Source organism: Leucopleurus acutus, assembly GCF_964270905.1.
Source record: "Leucopleurus acutus genome assembly, chromosome: 7".
NCBI classification, from domain to species: Eukaryota; Metazoa; Chordata; class Mammalia; order Artiodactyla; family Delphinidae; genus Leucopleurus; species Leucopleurus acutus.
Window position 1 is genome coordinate 83,797,691 of NC_139150.1, and position 21,950 is coordinate 83,819,640.

The 21,950-nt window shown below is 37.3% G+C and overlaps 1 protein-coding gene across 1 annotated transcript in view; it reads right to left on the reverse strand.

Annotated features, from left to right (window-relative positions):
- The window catches only part of AGTPBP1 (ATP/GTP binding carboxypeptidase 1), a 170,597-nt gene that overhangs the window by 73,317 nt on the left and 75,330 nt on the right, over positions 1-21,950 (reverse strand). Inside the window, exons 12-14 of the mRNA XM_082843606.1 lie at positions 15,046-15,143; positions 10,114-10,230; positions 2,069-2,784 (exon numbers count right to left, since the gene is read on the reverse strand). Of these exons, the coding sequence (XP_082699732.1) occupies positions 2,069-2,784; positions 10,114-10,230; positions 15,046-15,143 (931 nt within the window). The remainder of the gene's footprint in view (positions 1-2,068; positions 2,785-10,113; positions 10,231-15,045; positions 15,144-21,950) is intronic.

The following is a 21,950-nucleotide window of genomic DNA, read 5'->3' on the forward strand; positions in this document are numbered from 1 at the left end:
AGGAATGGCTCAGCTCTAGTACCATCATCATGGTCAGCCAATGGCTGAAGCAATGCAGAGAGGACATGGTCTCAGCAATAATACTGCAAGGGATCTCCAAAATACAGTGGCTGAAGGCTGGGGGCAACTAAAAGCCTCACAGCAGGTTCTCTCAGGAAGGGAGAGATGAGAAACTCATTGCCACGGCTGCCACAGCCCACCCTTGTGCTGAATGGATCCACTTCTCCATCCATCTTTGGAGAGCAGCTGCTCCACAGTTCCTGTGTGCCTCTACTAAGGAGACACTTAGAAGAAAAACATGAGCAGGACAAACGCTGTCCCCATCCATCACTGCAATTATTCTCAGGGTTGCAACTCATCTCCATCCTCCGATATCTATCAAAATTCCCCTCTGCCTCACCTATCACACCTCTGCAGGTCTTGGTAGCTGATGTGATTAAGTGACCCAAACATTCCTTAGGTGTCTGAGACCCTGGCAATCATATCATCCTCATTCCAGGGTGGCCGTCATGTGTCCACTCACACTTAAAGTTAGTGGATCACTTGAGTGCCACCCATGGTCAACCTGCTGCCATTGTGTAGAAGCAATCCTACCTCCTTTAGCTGATCTGGGTCCTGTCTGCTGGTCCTAGACACAAGAGACTAAAGTAAATCACTGGCAACCACAGCTTGCAGTCAAACTGTACCCTTGCTATGTCCCCTGTGGAAAGACTACACCCACTTTGGGGCTAGGACTACTAACGCTGCAGAGCTCAGAGGTGCAGGGACACACGCCTGCACAAAGTTCCCCAGTGGGACATTGAGCTACAGTAAGTAGGACTATTTCTGTTTCCACCTCCTGCTTCCCAGACCCATTAGTCTTTCTACTGGGGATACAGAACCAAATGGAAGTTTCTAACTTAGTGCCTATACTGCATCCTGTAAGACTGCAGCCCATCCTTGCAGAGTATTTCCTCTGAGCTGGAGCTTCATCTGTGCCTTCTGAAGGCCACTCCAGCACTCCAAGGGGCCCGTCGCCTCTGGATGATGCAGTCTGTGATACAACCGGTGGATGACAAGGCAAAGGCCCACCCTCCCACCCCCCCGCCCCACGTCCCAGCAAAGTCAGTCACTTGTTCTGATGCTATGTTGTATGTGATTCCACACCTACGGATCAAGGAGTCAACTGGTAGCATTAAACATATACTAAGTTGCCAAGTAAAAATGATTAATTATATATTAAATATAAAAAATAAATAAGACACAGGTGTTGCCTTAAAGGAGCTCATAGTCTAAAGAGGATCAAATATGCACAGTAATATCTTCCTTCATCATCACATACCATACCCATAACAAGAACATATACATGTTCTTAAGTACTGGTAAGCCACCATCACAAACCCTTAATCATAATCTCTGAAAATAGTCAAGTTGCACCAAAAATGTATTTACGTGCCCAATATTCACTAGTTGATGACAGTTAATACCAACCATAATTTTTAAAATTAATTGGCAATATTTAATAAGTTCAGTCTTATGAATCCCAAATTTTTATACTGTATATTTCCAATTCCAAATTTTACAACAAAATAATGCTGCCCATATTGGTATTTTTAGATTATATACCTAAATCAAGTTCAAATAATAATCAAATTACTAAATTAATATATAACTAATATAATATTTTTTTCAAAGATTACTAAACAATCTTCTTATACTTTCAGAATCATTCTAAATAGAAAATTTCTAAATTGTACAATGGTCAGGTTTATTATGCTGGCTTCATTTGAATAGGTAATGAACTTAGAAAATAAAGTAAACCCATACAGACAATTTCAAAACAATGCAAAATTTCCAAAGCAGGATAAAAAATGACACTAACTTTATTTTTTTTCTTTTGATAGGCAAGAAGTAGATTTATTACTACAGGTTGCTTGTGAGGGACACAAGCGGGAGGTGAGGGGGCTCTGCTGACACTAACTTTAATTAAGAGTAATTTTCTTCCTAAATACCCAAAGCAGTTTCTTTCAGCATGCTCCATATTTTGACAATGATCTTGTTTATGAGGAAGAGGAAATCTACAACTCACCTTTGTACACCATAAGGCCTTTCCAAAATAGGCTCTTTGAATGGAGGAGGAACGTGACCAAAATAATCAGGATAAGCCACCTCCGAATAATCTGGGACAGACTTTGTACTTTTCACAATCTCAATATAAAGATCTGAGTCGTGGAGTGTTGGTCCATCAGGAACTTCAACTAATGCTTGTTCCACTGATGCAGTAGACTCAGTGTCTTCATCATCCTCAGTTTCGACTCCAGTACAGCAAAGCTTGCCTAGCTGAACAGTTCTTCCCTCAAACAGAACATTCCCACAAGTAGCCACGTGTGAACATGCATTAGCGCATGTAAGGGCAGTGACAGGGAGACTGTAGTCCTTCTTCATTCCTGCAGTAAAACCCGGGGCTGTTCGAGAAGGAATATTCTGCAATGTAATTCGGTCCAAGGCCTTCACAATATCATTGTTTAAGCCATGGCCCGATGAAATAGTTCTATTTTGATCACCTAGCTGCTGTTGTAATGTTCTGTCATTATCTTTAATGTCTTCTTTTGCCAGATCCGCACAGGCTGGTTTCTTATTATCTTCATCTCCTTTAGGAGACACAGTCACCTTCATTACAACTCCTTTTCTTAAATCGCTGGAATTCCCAGACGCTTCCTCTCCTGCCGTGGGAACAACAATAGGGCCACGCACTTTTCCCTCAAATACAAAAGCTTTTGGTTCTCTGGAGATTAAATCATAGTCCTTTGAAAATAAAAAATAAGTTTGATCTTTTATATGTGAATATTTATACACATTAACAAAACTAAGATCATATTCATTTTATATGCTGATTCAGAAACCTAACATTTGAAAATTTTAAAGATGGATAAAACAGGGTATATTTTAATTTTGCTAATAAAAGATAAAATGTTTAACCAGCACAAAATTCATTACACTTAATTTTACTTTTTCTATTATAAAAATAGTGCCTATATATAACAAATATGAGAAATTTTAGAAAAGTATAGAGACATTAAAATCATCCAAAATCTATTAAAGGAAACAGAACAGCTAAATTGCTATTCACTAATTCAACAGATATTTAGAGTGTTTGTTTTGTGCCAAGCAGTTTCAGGCACTTAAGACCCATCAGTTAAAAAAAACAAAAACAACTCTTCCCTTTTGCAGCTTATATTCTTCTACAGAAGGAGGGGAGAGGACTGTCAATAGAAAAAGTAATAAACATGATACAAATATATTTTATGGGATGTTAGAGGGTAAAGTGTTAAAGCAAAAGAAGAGGGGGAAAGGGGTAATGTGGACTGGAAGTGCCAGGGGGAGGAGAGGTGGGTGGCAATATTAATGCCATTGATTAGGGAAGGCTCACTGAGCAGATACAAGCAAAGACAGAGAGGGCTGCCGGTTCCCAGACCCCTGAGTGGGAGAAGGCCTGGTGTGGTCAGAGAACAGCAAGGATGGCTGGAACAGACGGACCAAGATAAAGTCCAAGAGGTAAAGAGGACCAGACACTGTAGGGCCTTGCAGACTATTGTAAGAATTTTGCTTTTTACTCTGAATGAGACTGGGAGCCAATGGAGGGTTCTGAGAAGATGAGTGCCATGACATGACGTATTTGGGGAAGGGGGTGGGGGGAAAAGACAAAAACCAAAACTGTAGTGCAGGCTTCTTAACCACAGCATTTAGGCATTTGGGGCTACGTAATTCTTTTTTGTTTAGTTTGATTCTGTCTTTCTGGGGAGGAGCGGGCAGGGGTAATAGAAGCAGGAAGACCAATTAAGAGTCCTCTGCAGTAATCTACGGAAGTTGGTAAGAAGTGGTTGGATTCTAAATGTATTGTGAGGCCAAAAAGACATGATATCCTGATAGACCAGATACAGGGTAAAAGGTACAAAGAGAGGTCACAGATGGTACCAAAGTATTTGCCTGAACAACTGAAAAGCATCAGGAGTTTAGCTTTGGAATGTTAAGTGTGAGCTAGTCACATATAGACAAGGATGTAAAGCAGGCAGCTGAATGTATGCATTGAGAATTCAGAAGAAAGGTGTATGCAGAAGATGTTACTTTGAGAGTCCTTCACATACAGATACTACTCCAAACCATGAGACTGGAAATCATCAGTGGAAAGAAACAGATAGATAAGAGAAGACAAAAGACTCTACACCTCGGGATACTACAATCTTAAGAAGTTGAGGAGATGAAAATGAAACACTAGGAGATGGAGAAGAAAAAGCTGGGCTGGAAACATGAAAACCAGGAAAGAAAAGTGTCCTGGAAGACAAGTAAAAATAAGGATGCTGCTGACAGATCAAGTAGCCTTTTCTCTTTTTATACTTTTAGACATTTTTTTGGTCTATGTAAGACTTTATCAAAAAAAAAAAAAACAAAACTCAATGGATTTAACCTTTATTCTACTGCTGGGCATTAAATCCTTCACAGAATACGGAAGGATTTAAACAAACAAATAAGATGTACATTTAAGCCATTTCCAAAATTTTGCTATTATAAAGAACTCTGCAATGAACATCCTTTTGCATAAATTTTTTGTTTAGGATAATTTCCCAAGCACTGAAATGGCATTACAGAGCCAGATACTATAATCAATTTTAATGTTTAATACAAATTGTCCAAATGCCTTCCAAAAATATTAATACTATTCCCAGTAACTGTATATGAGAGGATCTATTTCAACTTTTCTCTTCCTTGACAACATTAGGTACTATAGTTTTTAAAAACTTTTTCTAAAGTGGTAGATCAGGGAAGAAATCTGCATTTAAAAATCTGTTGTAGGAAACCTGGTGGGCTAGTTATCTACCCCACAGAAACATTTACAACTGTTGGAAAAGATATTAAAATATTTTGGGAGTTCCCTGATGGTCTAGTGGTTAGGATTCAGAGCTTTCACTGCCTGACCCAGGGTTCAATCCCTGGTCAGGAAACTGAGATCCTGCAAGCCATACGGCACGGTCAAAAAAAAAAAAAAGATATTAAAACATTTTAAGTATGGCAGCAAGTGAATAAGAAAGCAAGGATTAAAAACCAAATAGTAAGTGAAGACGGGATCCCAAAGCTGTAAGACTGAAGCTGGCTTTCACTTGAAAAATGTTTGTTAAAACAGGTGACCTAGGGTATAGGTTTTCCCATCTCAAAAAGTATAAAGAACAGGAGAGTAACCCAGAGCTTGCATAAAGTGGGGAGTCCAACAGAAGATACCCCTCCCATAAAGAGGAACCCCAGAAAACTAAACCTTCAATATAGAGGGACTAGAAATATCCTACCACAAAACAAATAATAGCAAGGAAAGTCAACTGTCTCAAACCTTAGCACTTAAGAGGGTGAAGAATAGCACTACTCAAAAAATGGTACCAAAAGCCTGCTATCACACCACATGAATTTGCAGCCCGAATTCACATTATCTGGGTGGTCCAAAAATCCTCAATGAGGAATTTAATCTATTACAGTGCTTGTCAAAAGCAGCAACAACAACAAAAACTTCTGGAATTTCCACAAAATTATAAAGAAAACAAGCAGCTTATGGTAAAAAAAAATTTTTTTTTTTAAGTTGCAAGTGTTTCCCTGGTGGCACAGTGGTTGAGAGTCCGCCTGCCGATGCAGACGACGTGGGTTCGTGCCCCGGTACGGGAGGATCCCACAAGCTGCAGAGCGGCTGGGCCCATGACCCATGGCTGCTGGGCCTGCGCGTCCGGAGCCTGTGCTTCGCAACGGGAGAGGCCACAATGGTGGGAGGCCCGCGTACCGCAAAAAAAAAAAAAAAAAAACTGCAAGAAATTCAGACACTAAAACTATAAGACTAAGGAATGCCTATATCTAATATGTTCAAAGAAATGAAAGACAAGAAACAAGAAGTTAAAGACTGATGAAACATTTTTTTAAACCTTCTAAAATTCAAAAACAAATTTAAATGCCTAATGTATGTTTCTAATGATAGATTAGATGGAGCAAAAATTAGAACTAGGGAACTGGTAGACTGTTCTGATGAAATTACCTAAATGCAGCACAGAGAAACAAAGAGAAGGAAAACATTTTTAAAAAAAGAGTTAAAAGATATGGAAGAGAGATAGAAAATCTACATTCAATTAGAAATGCCAAAAGAGAAGAGAGAGGGAAAGAGAAAGAGGCAGTATCTGAAGAAGAGAATAAAGAATTTTTCCAAATCCTACGAGAAAACAACACTCACAGATTCCAAAACACAATGAATCCCAAGACTTAACAAATACCTACACTTAACAAACATTTCTGGGAAATGTAGAGCATTGAAGCTAAAGAAACAATCTTACAAGTCACCAGAAACAATTTCTTATAAAGTGAAAACATACACTCAACCCAGCAATTTCACTTGTAGGTATTTATCCAAGAGAAATGAAGGCATATTGCCTACAAGCTTTCCTACAAAAAAGCTTTGTACACACATGGTAGTATCAACTGTATTCATGATAGCCCAAAACTGCCAACATTACAATACTCATCAAGAAGTGAATGAATAAAGAAATCGTGGTATATTCATACAATGAAATACTACTCAGCAATAAGGGGGAAAAACCACTGATAAATGCAAAACACAGGTGAATCTCAAAAACATACTGAGCAAAAGAAGCCTTACACAAAAAAGGACATACTATATGAGTCCAGTTTTGAGAAATTCCAAAACAGGCAAAATTAACCTGGAGTGACAGCAGATCAGTAGTTACCTGGGCAAGAGATGAGGATATTGTCTAAAAAGAAACCCAGGCAGAATTTCTGGGGTGACAGAAACAATTCTATATCTTGACAGGGTTGGTAGCTACACAATTGTATATATCTGTTAAAACTCATTGAACCTAAGTATTTGTAATTTATTGCATGTAAATTACACTTAAATAAAGTTGATTTTAAAAAAGCAGCTAGAGGAAAACAGTGACTGACTTTCAAGAAGAATTACAAAATAAATATATATTTGGACCAAAAAAGAGACAGACAGACAGATACTATAAAACATTTCAAGCAGAAGGAAAGCAATTCAGACAGAAAGTCTGAGAAACAAGAAGAAATAAAAAATTACAAGGTAGTGAAAATGTACGTAAATCTTAAACACTGGATCTAAACACAAAGCAGTAGCATCATATGAGGTTTTTTTTTAAAGCTAGAGTTAAAATATAAATTCAAAGCATGTAAGTTTTGAAGGTTTGGGAGGTGTATATAAAGTATCCTAAGTTTCGTTTTATAATTAAGAGAAAAGAAAGATCCTAATTAACTTCAGAATTTAGTAAATACATATATTTACTATTTTATCAAGAGTAACTAGAGGGCTTCCCTGGTGGCACAGTGGTTGAGAGTCCGCCTGCCGATGCAGGGGACATGGGTTCGTGCCCCAGTCTGGGAGGATCCCACATGCCGAAGAGCGGCTGGGCCCATGAGCCATGGCCGCTGAGCCTGCGCATCCGGAGCCTGTGCTCCGCAACGGGAGAGGCCACAACAGTGAGAGGCCCGCGTACCGCAAAAAAAAAAAAAAAAAAAAAGAGGGGAAAGAAATAAACATAACAAAAGTCCATATGGTAAATGTCATCATGCTACCACAGATGTATGAAAACAGAGCTGTGAAAATGCAGGATTTTGACACTTCTAATATTCTGCTATCAAGAAACAAAAGAAAATAAAACTATACTTGTCACTACAAATAAATAATCATAGCTTTAAAAGCATGCGTAAGGTCCCCTTAAAAAAGTCTGTTGCTAACTACTTTAATAATTCTTTATGTGGACTTCAAATGCACTCATTCTGCCTCCGTCAGGCCATTGAATAGTAGCTTTAACACATCTGGAAACAAAGTGGGTGGTGTTCAGGTAAAAACAAACACATCAAGTAATTTTAAGCTTCAGTGGTTGATGTTGAAAGTGACATGCAAATCCAAGTGGAAAAAGTCATAATCAAAATTAATTCCATTTCTGTTTAATATCTCATGATCTGCCATCTCATATCATTGTATCATTTGATACAAGGATAGCTGAAAAACATTCTTTCAAACACTTCCTATTTAGAGCCAACCAAATATTTTTAATTCTCAAAAATACATCACTTAAATATCACTGCCCATACACAGTTCCAACACACACTTAAAAAATTAGAGACTAAAGTGTATGAACAGTGCATTCCTCTGAAACTGAAAAATGAGAAAGAGTGCCAACACAATTACTTTAGAATTATTTTCCAATTACGCACATAGAAGAAAATGTGCTATTTCCCGCAACATATACTATATACATAGAGCTAACTATTCTACTTTAAGCTTTAAAAATATGGCATTAATAAATATGTACTATCTGAAATACTGGAAGTAACTTCTTTTGCTTAAACACAGTAAAAAGGGGTAACTCACTTGGGAAGAATCCTCAGAGCTCTTAACAATCAGACACACCTGTCTTTACCATCTGACCCTGGTCACACCAAGTCAGGCCAAAAGTAGGAGTCTGTTCTAGGAGCAGCCAAACTAAAGCACAAGTTGGCCAGCTCTTCAAAGGTGCCAAGCAGGAAACCATCACGGGTGGCCTATTCTGGTTGTTGAACTAATAGGCAAACGTACCAGTACTCATCAACATAGTCTACAAGAAAAGAACTGGCTTGTGAAATAATGAGGATCAAAATCCTGACCTTAACACCTATTTAAAAACTAGTCATCTCTATTCCCACATCAAAACTCCTACAGTTTTTACTCACATTATATAATTCTTATATGTATACAAATAGAGAAGAAAATAGGTCATTTCTTCACAGAATAATCAATTCCTTCCCCAAACCCCTTCCACAATATATTTTTTCTGCTTTAGATTGGCAGTATTTGTTATCTCTGGAGTTTTATTTTAAAGTGGTTCTTAGTTGGGCACAAAAGTGTGCAAAGAGCAGCCGGATACTTCCTGTAGGTGGTCGGAAAGAAAATCACCCTGTATCCTTTCCCAAATGCCTCTTCTTGTCTTCTTCTTTTTCTTTGACAAATAACCTCTCCTTCATTCCTGCCCTCTTTCTACTACCCCTGATTTCAACGTACCTTCCAACATACCCCAAATCTATGGGGAGTACCAAGACACTGGGGGAGGGGGAGAGGGAGCAACTTGCTGCTTCTTCTATTGCATCCAAAAGCTCATTAGTTCCCAAAGAGAAACCTGAATAATTAGAACTGTGAAATGTAAACATTAGCTAGTAAGCATTTCTCTGTTTTTATTTCTCACATACAGCTTCACATTTAAGTCTTTTTCTTTGAGCAACCAGGAATTATTGCAACCAGGAATTATAACCAGAATACACTGTTGGTGTGTGAAACTTGGCGGGGCGGGGGGTGGGGGGGGGAGAGGGAGCGGGGGTTTGCAGCAAGGGCTAAATAAATCTACGATTATCAGTTCAAACCCTTTATTTTACAGTTTAATATTCTGGGCAGTTTCAGGGACTTACTCAAGAACCCACCACAAGTGAGCAGCAGAGTGAGCGTTAGAAACTATATTTACTACTAGCCATCAATTCAATCAGCTTTACTTGCTGTGCAATCCAAGCTGAATACTATATTCTAGTAAATAAATGAGGGTAAGAAATGTTAACAAGAAGTCACTGTCCTTATGAAGCAACTTAGATTCAAAGACTTCCAGTTGTCCTCTTTCCCTGACCTTCCATGCTTATATGGTGACTATCAGGAAAAACAATTCAACGAGCATAGACTATATTTTTAATTAAGCATTTTCTCAGCTCTCATCTCCCCTCAGTTGGAAGCAACTGATAAAAATAAGGCTTTAACATAAGATTCTGAAATGCCATTTTAAAGATTATTTTTAAAAAGAATAAAAAACTATGTCAATTAACTTGATAAACAAAAATGATCAAAAAATTTAAAAGCTAGTCCAAAAATTAAATGGCCTAGTTCCCTCGTTTTACCGACAGCAATTTGTAGCTCAGAATGCTGAAATAATTGTCCAATGTCACTCAGAAAAGCAACACTACTTTCATTTTTCAGAAGTGAAAACAGTGATTATAGGTCTAAGAAAAAAAGAACTTTTTCTTAAAATTAGTTAAGATGCTGAATTTTCTGTATACCTGAAAATCATCAACAAGCTCAGGGAAAAGGTGTTCATACATTTTAAGTTCTTCTATTGTTCGTCCTGGTTCTTGCTGGGGTTTTAGTTTGTTAATATCCGTTTCAATATCGTCATTCTGAAATAATAAAAATGGTATGTCACCAATTAAGAAAAACGAAAAATTACAAAACACATTTCAGATTTAAAGCTTTCCAAATTATTAATTACATGTACATAGAGAATAATCACTGCAGAAAGGTTGTATTCATTTCATCGTAAATTAAAATTTGCTTATATTTTTTGGTTGTTGTGTTATTATTATTTTGGTTGTTATGTTGTGTTTTCTTTTTATCAAAGATTATACTAACATAGCATGGTATTTGGGCTCCTCAAGATAGAAAAACTAACATCAAGATCGAAACTAAACTATGTTCCCCCCCACCAATCTCCCCAACTGCCATCGTTTTGCTCAGATTAAAGGGCAGTAAAACTTAAGAAAACTAAATTGAAAAACGTAAGTATATGATGGTGGTGGTGATAATCAAAATAACTAACTTTTATAGAGCAATGAAAATATGTGACGGACTATGCTAAGGATTTTACATAATGATCAAATTTAATCTGCATAAGAATACTATGAAGCAGATAGTATCATAACCTCCATTTAATTAAAGAGGAAACTGAGGTACAGAGAGGTTAAGTGGCTTGCAAAGAGAGGAGCCAGCATGTGAAATCACTAATCAGTGATTTCAAAGAATACACTGTTAGTCAATATAACGCACTGCCTCAAGAGCGACTAATGGTTATCACGCACCCTTAGAAAAGCTCATTACCACCATTCACTCTGTTTTTCAGGGGAAAAAAACAATGAGGAGTGGAACAACAGCCAAAAATGATTTCCATGTCCCTTCGGGAAAAAAAGACGGTAAATGTAAAGAAATATGACCTCGGAGGAATAGGATATGTATCCAGGATCAATTTGATCTGTGTGTGTACAAAGAGCTAATGTACATCATGATGGAAGGACAAGTGTGAGTTACCTACTATCTGAGCTATTTTCTAGGACCCTCAACAACTCTGGCCTTACACAAATACAAATCCATCATTACCTTCACTGATGGCTAAAGAGAGTTAATAAGACCACTTATTAATTTTCAATTGGTATTCATCTTCAATTTTACATTTATCTTACTATCAGAGTAAAGTTCTTATTTTTCAGACTTAAATTCATTCTACTATGTGTCAATCCTTAAAATGCTTTATATACATGTACCTGATTATATTTATATATTGTCACATTAACACATAATTTAAAAAAGAACAATATATTATATATTTCTCATATTTCATATTCAGGAATTTAGCTATTATTTCTTTAACCAATAAAAAGATTTTCTCCATTGCCATAAATAATAAAGACTGGTTTTATTTAAAGAGTATCATATTAATTACTGTATCATAATGGTGTAATTATTACATGAATATATAATTTCATATATCCTTAAATTATGCATTGATGAACCAAAAATATGTAACTTTCTTGATTAGCATCTATTAAAGTAGATAATAGTATATTATCTATATATTATCTATAAAGTAGCTAATACTTTCAAAATAATAAAAAATTTTTAAAAGGTATGCCTTACTCTAAACATACTAGTAGTTCAATATTCATTACTATTTTATGAAGATATAGCATTACAAAGTAGCTATTTTAAAAATTAAAAAAAAATTTTCCTGTAAAACAGGCACAGTGAGGAAAGAAAACTATAATTTGAGAGGTCAATAGCAAGAAATTTTGTGTTTTGGTTTGGGGAAAAACAAAGATAAAGAGCTCCTGACACACTCAGAAGAAATAAACCTACTACTCCTTTAAAGTTCTTCTAAAATTAAGGAGAAAAAAAAAGAATATGTTGAAGCTTATATACTGACAAGTCCTGGCAATCTGGAGACGACTCTTCTACAACAGAACCTCCAGGTTTCTATAAATGCTCCAAACTGAAAAATCTGGGGCAAAGAAAACTGAATCACTATGGTGAGGAAAAAACAGTCTCTATGACTACAGTCACATTAGAACACAGATATTATACCCACTACAATGTAGCAGGTTCACCTAAAGCATGAAAAAAGTGATGTGATTTAGATAAAAAGGAAAAACTAAGCAAAGTCCAAATGTAACAGACAACATGAGTAAGAAGCAGACAGTGGTAAAGAAGAAAAATAAGATAACACAGCTCAGCAGTGTCAAACAGCCAACAATTCTGTAGCCCTTGAAAAAAATTAATATTTAGCAGAGCAGAGTGGTAAAGAAAGCAAACATTCACACTGGAATGCTTTATTCTGCATCTTGGTCCCACCTCTTATCAGCTACACCGATAACCTTTCTGTACCTCTGGTTTCTAATTATCAGCCCTGTAAAGCAGAGGTAATAATACCACATACCTTATAGGATTACTATCAGGACTTAATGGTTACTACAGGCATACCTCGGAAATATCTCAGCTTCAGTTCCAGGCCACCACAATAAAGCAAATGTCGCAATAAAGAGAGTCAGACGAATTTTTGGTTTCCCAATACATGCAAAAGTTATGTTTATACTATACTGTGGTCTATTAAGTGTTCAATACATTATGTCTAAAAAAACAATGTAAATACCTTAATTAAAAAATACTTCATTGATAAACAATTACAATAGTAACATCAAAGGTCACTGATCACAGATCACCATAACAAATATATTAATAATGAAAAAGTTTGAAATATTGTGAGAATTACCAATGTGACACAGAGACATGAAGTGAGCCAATGCTGTTGGAAAAATGGCACCAACAGATTTGCTCCACACAGGGTTGCCACAAACCTTCTTCAATTTGTTAAAAACGCAGTATCTGCTAAGCTCAATAAAGGGAAGTGCAATAAAACGAGGTATGCCTGTATGTGTAAAGTGCATGGACTAGCACAGGATTAACTGTTCAATAAATTCAATCTATTATTTTTTCTTATTATTATAACTGCTGTGTTAAGGTAAAATGGGGAAAATGTGAGCAATCTTGAATACCCCAGTGAATAATGCTGCCAATAACTGTATATTTTATAGATGTGACTGTCAAAAAAGGCAAAGAAATATGTGGAAATGTTCTAAATTAAAGGAGACTTAATAGACATGACAATTAAATGCAATACCTGATGCTAGATCCTATACTGGAGAAAGAAAGAAAAATCTTTTAAAGGGGATTATTAGATCAGCTGACAAAATGGAATGTGGATGGTAGATTAGATAAAAATGATATATCACTATAAATGTATTAAGTTGGTAATTGTATTGTGGTTATGTAACATATGGGAGGATGTGTATAGGTTACATGCAAATACTATGTCATTTCATATAAGGAACTTGAGCATCTGTGGATTTTGGTATCTGAGGTGGGTCCTGGAACCAATTCCCCCTAGGACACTGAAAGATTACTATATCACTGTGCTTAGAGGAAATATACACTAATGTATTTATGGGTAAATGACCATGATACATAATATATGAAACTTATTCCCATACGATTTTTTAAAAATTTTTAAATATGTATTCATGCATACACACTGACAATTTTCAAGCAGAAAAATTAGAATCACTGTTATAAATTCCTATTGAGTTCTATTTCCCTGCCAATCTCCATCTTTACATCTGTAGTGGTCACAACAGATTTTTTTTTTTTTTTTTTGCAGTACGCGGGCCTCTCACTGCTGTGGCCTCTCTCGTTGCGGAGCACAGGCTCCGGATGCGCAGGCTCAGCGGCCATGGCTCACGGGTGCAGCCGCTCCACGGCATGTGGGATCTTCCCGGACCGGGGCATGAACCCGTGTCCCCTGCATGAGCAGGCGGACTCTCAACCACTGCGCCACCAGGGAAGCCCACAACAGATATTTTTAATGAGGACCCTGAGCCATGAAGAATAAATTACACTCAACATACTTTGTTTTTAATACACATGGAAACATACATAAAAGAAAGGTTTCCATCGAAATACAAAACTTTAAATTATAAACTTAATATTAATCTAGGAAATTTTACTATCTCTAAACACTCACTTCCCAAAGAATCCAAACAGTTGATTTTAATATACCACCTGTTATCTAAGGAACACTTTACATGCAGAATATAAACTCTTCTAACTTGGATCCTACCAGTTCTTTCACCATATCAAGTCCAGAACCACCAACACAGTTACCCCAGATTTTTTGCCTTGAACACCAGAGCCTGCACTGTTTTTCATCTTTGTAGCTTCTTGAGGCCAGGATGCATGCCATCACGTTGTCTAGACTGGCTACCATGACAATTTCGCCAAAGCTTGCCTTGGTGATCACATCTGGTGATAATAAAACTGGTTCTACATCTGCTATTAAGATAGAAATCTCCTTCCAGTATCTTAGATTCTATTTCCAGAGAGAGTCAAATACTCAGTGTACCCCAATTTTGATGTAGCATTTCAAGACAAAAAGGCCCAAGCAGACAAGAGTCAAATGAACCCCCTGTGCCCCAAAAGGCATTAAGCTAAACAGTTGAAAAATAAAGGAGTTAAGATGTTTTTCTGCAGATACTAAAATGGTCCCCTCTACCACTTAACAAAGCAAAACGGGTTGCCACCTAAGAGTCTCAAAAAACACTTTCCTTCACCCTTAGATTCCCTTAGACTTTAAAATCTAAGTCAGAAAGGTTAGATAAAATCTTCCTTGTCAGAGACAGTGAAAATAACTTTTTTTAAGGCCCTTTTCAGACTAATGTATTCAAAGCAACATTATTTTCCTTTCAATAGCTTAGTGTCCATAGTCATCCATGATAAAAAGATGTGGACAAAACAAATTAATCTACTGTTAGCTATACATATCTACCCAATCTTTGTTCTACACCTGTGAATACAATTTATAAAGTTGACTAAACACAGAAATTTATACCAACCTTAAAATTTTTATCTAGGTCATCTTCATTTTCGGTTTCATTTTCAGCTTCTAAATCAATATCATCGTTGTCATCACTTTCATCTACTACGTCATCCACTGTGATACAAAATGTGCTATAAGTAGGTCAGAGGTAAGCATTCTATAACATGCACATCCAAAAGTAGAATGTTATATATATATAAAACACTGGTATTTCAATCACCAATGGAAAAGTAAATGAAATTTCCTTATAAAAAATGTCTCTAAGGTTGTTCCAGGTGTTGAAAAACCTATGAGATGAAGTGAAAGTACTTCAAAATTTGGAAAAGCACTCTAAAAATATATGAGCTTTTTTACTAATGTTGTCAAGTTCTAAAAAATTAATAATGTCTTACGTTGCAACAGCCTGAATGAAACACCTTGTTTCCTGTTTATGATAAATTTCAATAACTCTTTTCATCCATTTACAATTCACTCCCCATTTATTTCTTTCACTGACTGCCATGTACCATGCACTGTGTTGTGTGCTGGGAATTTTTTAAAAGATGTGTAAATATAGTCCCTGCCTCAGGGAGCTTATGAAGTTAAAGAGAGAAAGAACAAAAAATAATTATAATACAAAAGGTATACACCTAATGAAGGCATATACTTAAAAATGCCATGGGAATGGAATAATAAATGCAAACTGCCTGGGGCCAAGGTTATTAGTGATCACTTCACAAAACAGGTAATAATTAAGCAGTATCTTGGAGAAAAATATAGCAGCTTTCTGGGTGAACATAAGAGTGTGTGAGTGTGGCTTTTAAGAAGAAGAAATAATAATGTGAAAATAAAGAATTTAAATTATATCTTTGGAAAATAAGTTAATCGTGACTTAACTTGTATGCTTGAGAAAGTACTAGGAGAAGCAAATAAGAATGAGAAAATGAAGGGTATGATAGGCCAATTAGTTTAGATTTTCATCCGATGGAAGATAAGCACTGGGGATTTTAAAGAGGAGAGTGATTTAACTTACATTTTTCAAAAGATCACTCTGGCAGGTATGAGAAAGGGAGCATATATATGAAGGGGGACCAATTAACAGAGGAAAAGACAATAACTGTCTGGACCAATACAGCAGTAATGCGGATGAAGAATGAATATGCATTAGAGAAAAACCCAGGAAACAGAATGTAAAAGGACATGAGGACCATAGAGGTGGGGGACACAAGGAAAGAAGAGTAAAGGAGTACTCTGACAGTACTCATGTAAGCAAATGAGTGCATTAAAACAAAGTAGAGAATATTTTTAAAGGACATTTTTCTAAACTTTGCTTTTATTTTTTGCCTCTATTGAGGAATAATTGACAATATAACTGTATATATTGAAAGTGTAAAATGTGATGATATATGGTAAAATGATAAATCATGGTAAAATGATTATCAAGATGAAGATAATTAATACGTCCATCACCTCACATGGCTAACACTGTTAACACTTTGTGTACGTGTGTGTGCGTGTGCATGTGGTGCGAATGCTTGAGATTTACTCTCAGAAACTCAATGCCGTATTAATTATAGTCACCATGTTGTACATTAGATCCTCAGAACTTAATCTTCTTAAAACTGAAAATGTATACCCTTTGATCTTATCACCCCATTTACCATTCTCCCAGCCCTTGGAATCCAACTTTCTATTCCGTTTCTATGAAATTGTTTTTTTTTTTTTTTATTCAACGATTCCACATGTAAGTGATGCCATACAGTATTTGTCTTCCTCTGCCTTGCACATTTCACTTACCATAAATGCCCACCAGATTCATCCATGTATCCATGTTGTTGCAAATGGCAGCATTTCCTTTTTTTAATTGGCTGAATAATATTTATATATGATATATGTACATCATATATATGAATCACTTTTCCTTATCCATTCATTCATGGAAAGACATTAAGGTTGTTTACAAATGTTGGCTATTGTAAATAATGCTGGAATGAACATGGGTATACAGATATCTCTTTAAGATAATGATTTTGATTCCTTTGGATATATACCCAGGAGTGCGTTTGCTGGTATGGTAGTTCTATTTTTAATTTTTTGAGGAACCTCCATGTCCTTTTCCATATTAGCTGTACCATGTTACGTTCCCACCAACAGTGTATAAGGGTTCTGTTTTTTCCAAATCCTCGCTATTTGCTCTCTCTTTTTGAAAATAGCCATTCTAAGAAGTGCGAGGTAATATCTCTTTGTGGTTTTGGTTTGCATTTCCCTGATGATTATTGATGTAAGGCACCTTTTCATTATCTACTGGCCATTTGTACATAATTCTTTGGGAAAATGTCTATTCAAGTCCTTTGCCCATTTTTAATTGGACTATCTTCTTTTGTACCGTTCGGCTATGTGAGTTCTTTGTATTTTTTTGATATTAAACCCTTATTAGATATATGGTTTGCAATTATCTTTTCCCATTCTGTAGGCTGCCTTTTCAATATATTGTCTCCTTTGCTCTGCAGAATCTTTTTAGTTTGTTGTAGTCCCACTCGTTTAGTTTCTGTTGCCTGTGCTTTTGTTATCTTACCCGAGAAATCACTGCTAAGACCAATGTCAAGGATCTTTTCCCTTAAGTTTTCTTCTAGGAGTTTTATAGTTTCAGGCCTTATATGTAAAGTCTTTTATCCATTTCGAGTCAATTTTTGTGAATGGTGTAAGACAGGGGTCCAGTTTCATTCTTTTGTGGATACCTAGTTTTTCCCAATACCATTTATTAGAGACTGTCCTTTCCCCATTGTGTGTTCTTGACACCCTTATCAAAAACTAGTTGACCATAATATGTTTGGGTTTATGACTGGGATCTCTAATCTGTTTCACTGGTCTATGTGCCCTGCTTTATTTGAGTACCATACTATTTTGATTACCATAGCTTCATAATAGCTTGAAATCAGGAAGTGTGATGCCTCCAGCTTTGTCCTTCTTTCTCAAGATTGCTTTGGCTATCTGGGGTCTTTTGTGGTTCCATACAAATTTTAGGATAGTTTTTGTATTTCTGTGAAAAATGACACTGGAATTTTGATAGGGATTGCATTGATCCTGAAGATCACTTTGGTCAGCATGAACATTTTCATATTAATTCTTCCAACTCAAGAATACAGGATATCTTTCAATTGTTTTGTGTGTCTTCTTCAATAACTTCTAACAGTGTCTTATTGATCAGTGAACAGGTCTTTCAATTCCTTGGTAAAACTTATTCGTAAGTACTTTATTGTTTTTGATGCTATTGTAAATGGGATTGCTTTCTTAATTTCTCTTTCAGATAGTTCATTATTAGTGTGGAGAAACGCAACTGATGGTTTGTATATTAACTTTGTGTCCTGTACCTTTACTGAATTCATTTATTAGTTCTAACAGTTTTTTGGTGGAGATGTTACAGTTTTCTATATATAAGATAATGTCATCTGCAAACAGAGATGATTTCATTTCTTCCTTTCTGACTTGGATGCATTTCCTTTCTTTTTTCTAGCCTAATTGCTATAATTAGGATATCTAGCACTATGCTGAGTAAAAATGGTGAGAGTGGGCATTCAGCTTTTGTTTTTCTGTTGAACTCTTTATCTCTCTTTCATTTCTGAAGGACAACTTTGATGGGTAAAGTATTTTTTTTTTTTTTTTTTTTTTTTTTGGCTGTGTTGGGTCTCCATTGCTGCACGTGGGCTTTCTCTAGTTGCAGCAAGCAGGGGCTACTCTTCATCGCGGTGCACAGGCTTCTCATTGCGGTGGCTTCTCTTGTTGCAGAGCATGGGCTCTAGGCGCACAGGCTTCAGTAGCTGTGGCTCACAGGCTTAGTTGGTCCACGGCATGTGGGACCTTCCCATACCAGGGCTTGAACCCACGTCCCCCGCATTAGCAGGCGGATTCTTAACCACTGCACCACCAGGGAAGTCCCGGGTCAAGTGTTTTTGATTGACAGTTTTTTTCTTCAAGCAATTTGAATATAGCATCCCACTCTCTCCTGGCCTGCAAGGCTTCTGCCAAGAAATCTACTAATAGGCTTATCAGTATTACCACATAGGTAACAAGTTTTTTCTCTAGTTGCTTTCAAAATCCTTTGCCTTAAGAGCCTGATGAAAATGTCTTGGTGAAGATCTCTGAGGGATGAATCTATTTGCAGATCTTTGAGCTTGTGCACCTACATAGCCATATCTTCACCAGATTTGGTAAGTTTTCAGCCACTATGTCTTTAAATAAGTTTTCTGTCCCTTTCTCTCTTCTTCTGAGACTCCCATTACACAGATGTTGTTTCACTTAATCGTGTTCCACTATTCACATAGGCCTCCTTCACTTTTTCTTTCTGATTTCTTTTTCTCCTCTGACCTTATAATATCATGAGATCTGTCTTCAAGTTCACAGATTCTTTCTCTTGCTTGACTGAGCCTGATACTGAAGTTCTCTATTGCATTATTCATTGTATTCTTCAGGTCCAGAATTTGGTTCTTTTTATGATTTCTTACTCTTCATTGAACTTCTCATTTTGTTCATGTATTGTTTTCCTAAGTTCACTGAATTGCTTCTGTCTTCTCTTGAAGTATCTGAGCTTCTTTACTTTGAATTCTTTTTCAGATAACTCACAGATCTCCAATTCTTTAAGTTCAGTTACTGAAAAGTTACTGTGTTCCTTTGGCAGTGTCATGTTTCCTTGCTTTTCCAGGTTTCTGAAGGTTTTGTATTGATGTCTGCACATCTGAGGATGCAGTCAACTCTTCCAGCCTTTTTGGACTGGCTTGGGTAGGGAAAGACTTTCACCTGAAGGTGACTGTAAGAGCACCAGCTGGGTAGCACACAGCGTCTTTGCTTCCTGGGAAGGCACAGTGGTGGCGTCTTTATGCAGCTCCATCAGTTGAGGTCAACATCAGCACTGACTGTAGGGGTCTTCTGTGGCCTATACTATGGAGGTCCTCAGGTAGCAGTGGTGGCTAGGGCTATTGGGATCCTCAGGGGCAAAGGCTGCTAGGGTCTTTTTGTACTCCTCTTTTCTGCCTATATGAGGAAGTTCTAGCTAACGGGATCCCCCTTGGCACCTGATCTGGTATGCTGGATCTCACAGTAGTAACAGAGCCAGCCAGAGTCCTACAATCAGGTGCATGTGGAACCACCACAAAGCCTGGGTCCTTGGGCAGTGGTGCACTTGCTGTGTCAGTGGCATTGGTGTCTAAGGTGTGAGAATGTGCAGATCTCTCATGAAAATGAGGTCTGGAGCTCTGGGGCTCACTGTAGTGAGTCCAGCTGAGGGGAGATGCAGCAGCTATATGAGCCCACAGCAAGAGCTCCAACCCCAAGGAACAAATGCAAGAGGCAGGACTCCAGGCAGCTCCGTCAGCTGAAATCAACTTTGGTGAAGACTTGCAAAGCCTCGGAAACAAAGGCTATAAACATCCACAGCAGCAAGGCTCACTGGGATTCTTCTGCTGTCCTTTTCTCCATGGGGTAAAATTCTACTGAGGGGAACCCTCTGGTACCAAGCTGCTCTAGACTGGGGAATGGGGTGATGGAGATAAAATGCTTCCTGTACTTTTCTATGTGGCCATCCTCAGGTTTTGAGTTCTGCATGGTTTCTGATGCTTCTTCATTGAAGTTCAGAGCTATCCCTGAGATATTTTCATCAGTTTGTAGTTGGTTATTTATTGTTTTTGCTGCATTTGCAGGGGAGACAAGTGTTGGGACCTCCTACCCCTCCATCTTGCTGATGTAACCTTCTTTAAACTCTTTTACACTTCCATTTCCAATGTGATTTATCATAGCAAAGATTATAAATTCCTCCCACCCAAGTATCTGTTCTCCTCTCCTTCATTTCAGTAACAGAACGTCTGAGTTTTAGCTAGAGGTTATAGATTCCAGCCTCCCTCACAGTAGTTACAGCCATATGACTAATTTTTGGCCAACAGTATGTGAGGAAAAGTTGTAAATACAAACTCCAGGTCACATCCTTTAAAAAGAAAATTGTCCTCTCCATTTTCTTCCATTACCATTTTCCACATGCACATGAGGAAACCACCATAGGAGATGATGAAAACAAAAAGAATCTTTTTCCTTTGATGACCTGGTGGACAGAGGCCTACTGTCCAGGATCACCTACCCATCTTCTGTATGGGTATGTGAGAGAAAAAAAAAAAAATCTATCTCATGGCAGTGTAGCAAATAGGCTCTGGAGACAGAATACCTAATTCAAATCTTGGCTCCTTGAGTTACTAACTACTTGACCTTGAGCAAGTTACATAAGTTATTTGTGTCTCAGTTTCCTCATCTATAAAATGGAAATACCCACACATACTGTTCTTGGGAGACTTAAAGGAGTTAATATATATAACGTGCCAGGCAAAGAGTATGTCCTATATGGGACTTCCCTGGTGGTGCAGTAGTTAAGAATCCGCCTGCCAATGCAGGGGACATGGGTTCAATCCCTGGTGTGGAAGATCCCACATGCCATGGAGAAACGAAGCCCGTGCGCCACAACTACTGAGCCCATGCGCCTAGAGCCCATGCTCCGCAATAAGAGAAGCTACCACAATGAGAAGCCCATGCACCGCAACAAGGAGTAGCCCGCACGCAGCAACAAAGACCCAGCACAGCCAAAAAATAAATAAATTAATTTATTTCTAAAAAAGAGAGAGTATGTGCTATAAAAACGTCTGTTATTACTATTGTTGCTTGAGGGACTGTGGTACTGTACTGGGTCACTGTGTAACAGCAGCTCAGACTATCCTAACAGAGTTACAAAATTGCTCTAAATTCTTTCAGAAATAGACAACACAAAGTAAGTATTTGTATTGCATAGAGTAACTGGGTCTATTTATGTCAATGTACTAATGCCAGTTAGTCGTGGATAAACATAGGAAAAACTGACATTTGGTAAAAGAACTGTTAGGAAAAAAGAAGGCACTGAATTCAGAAAAG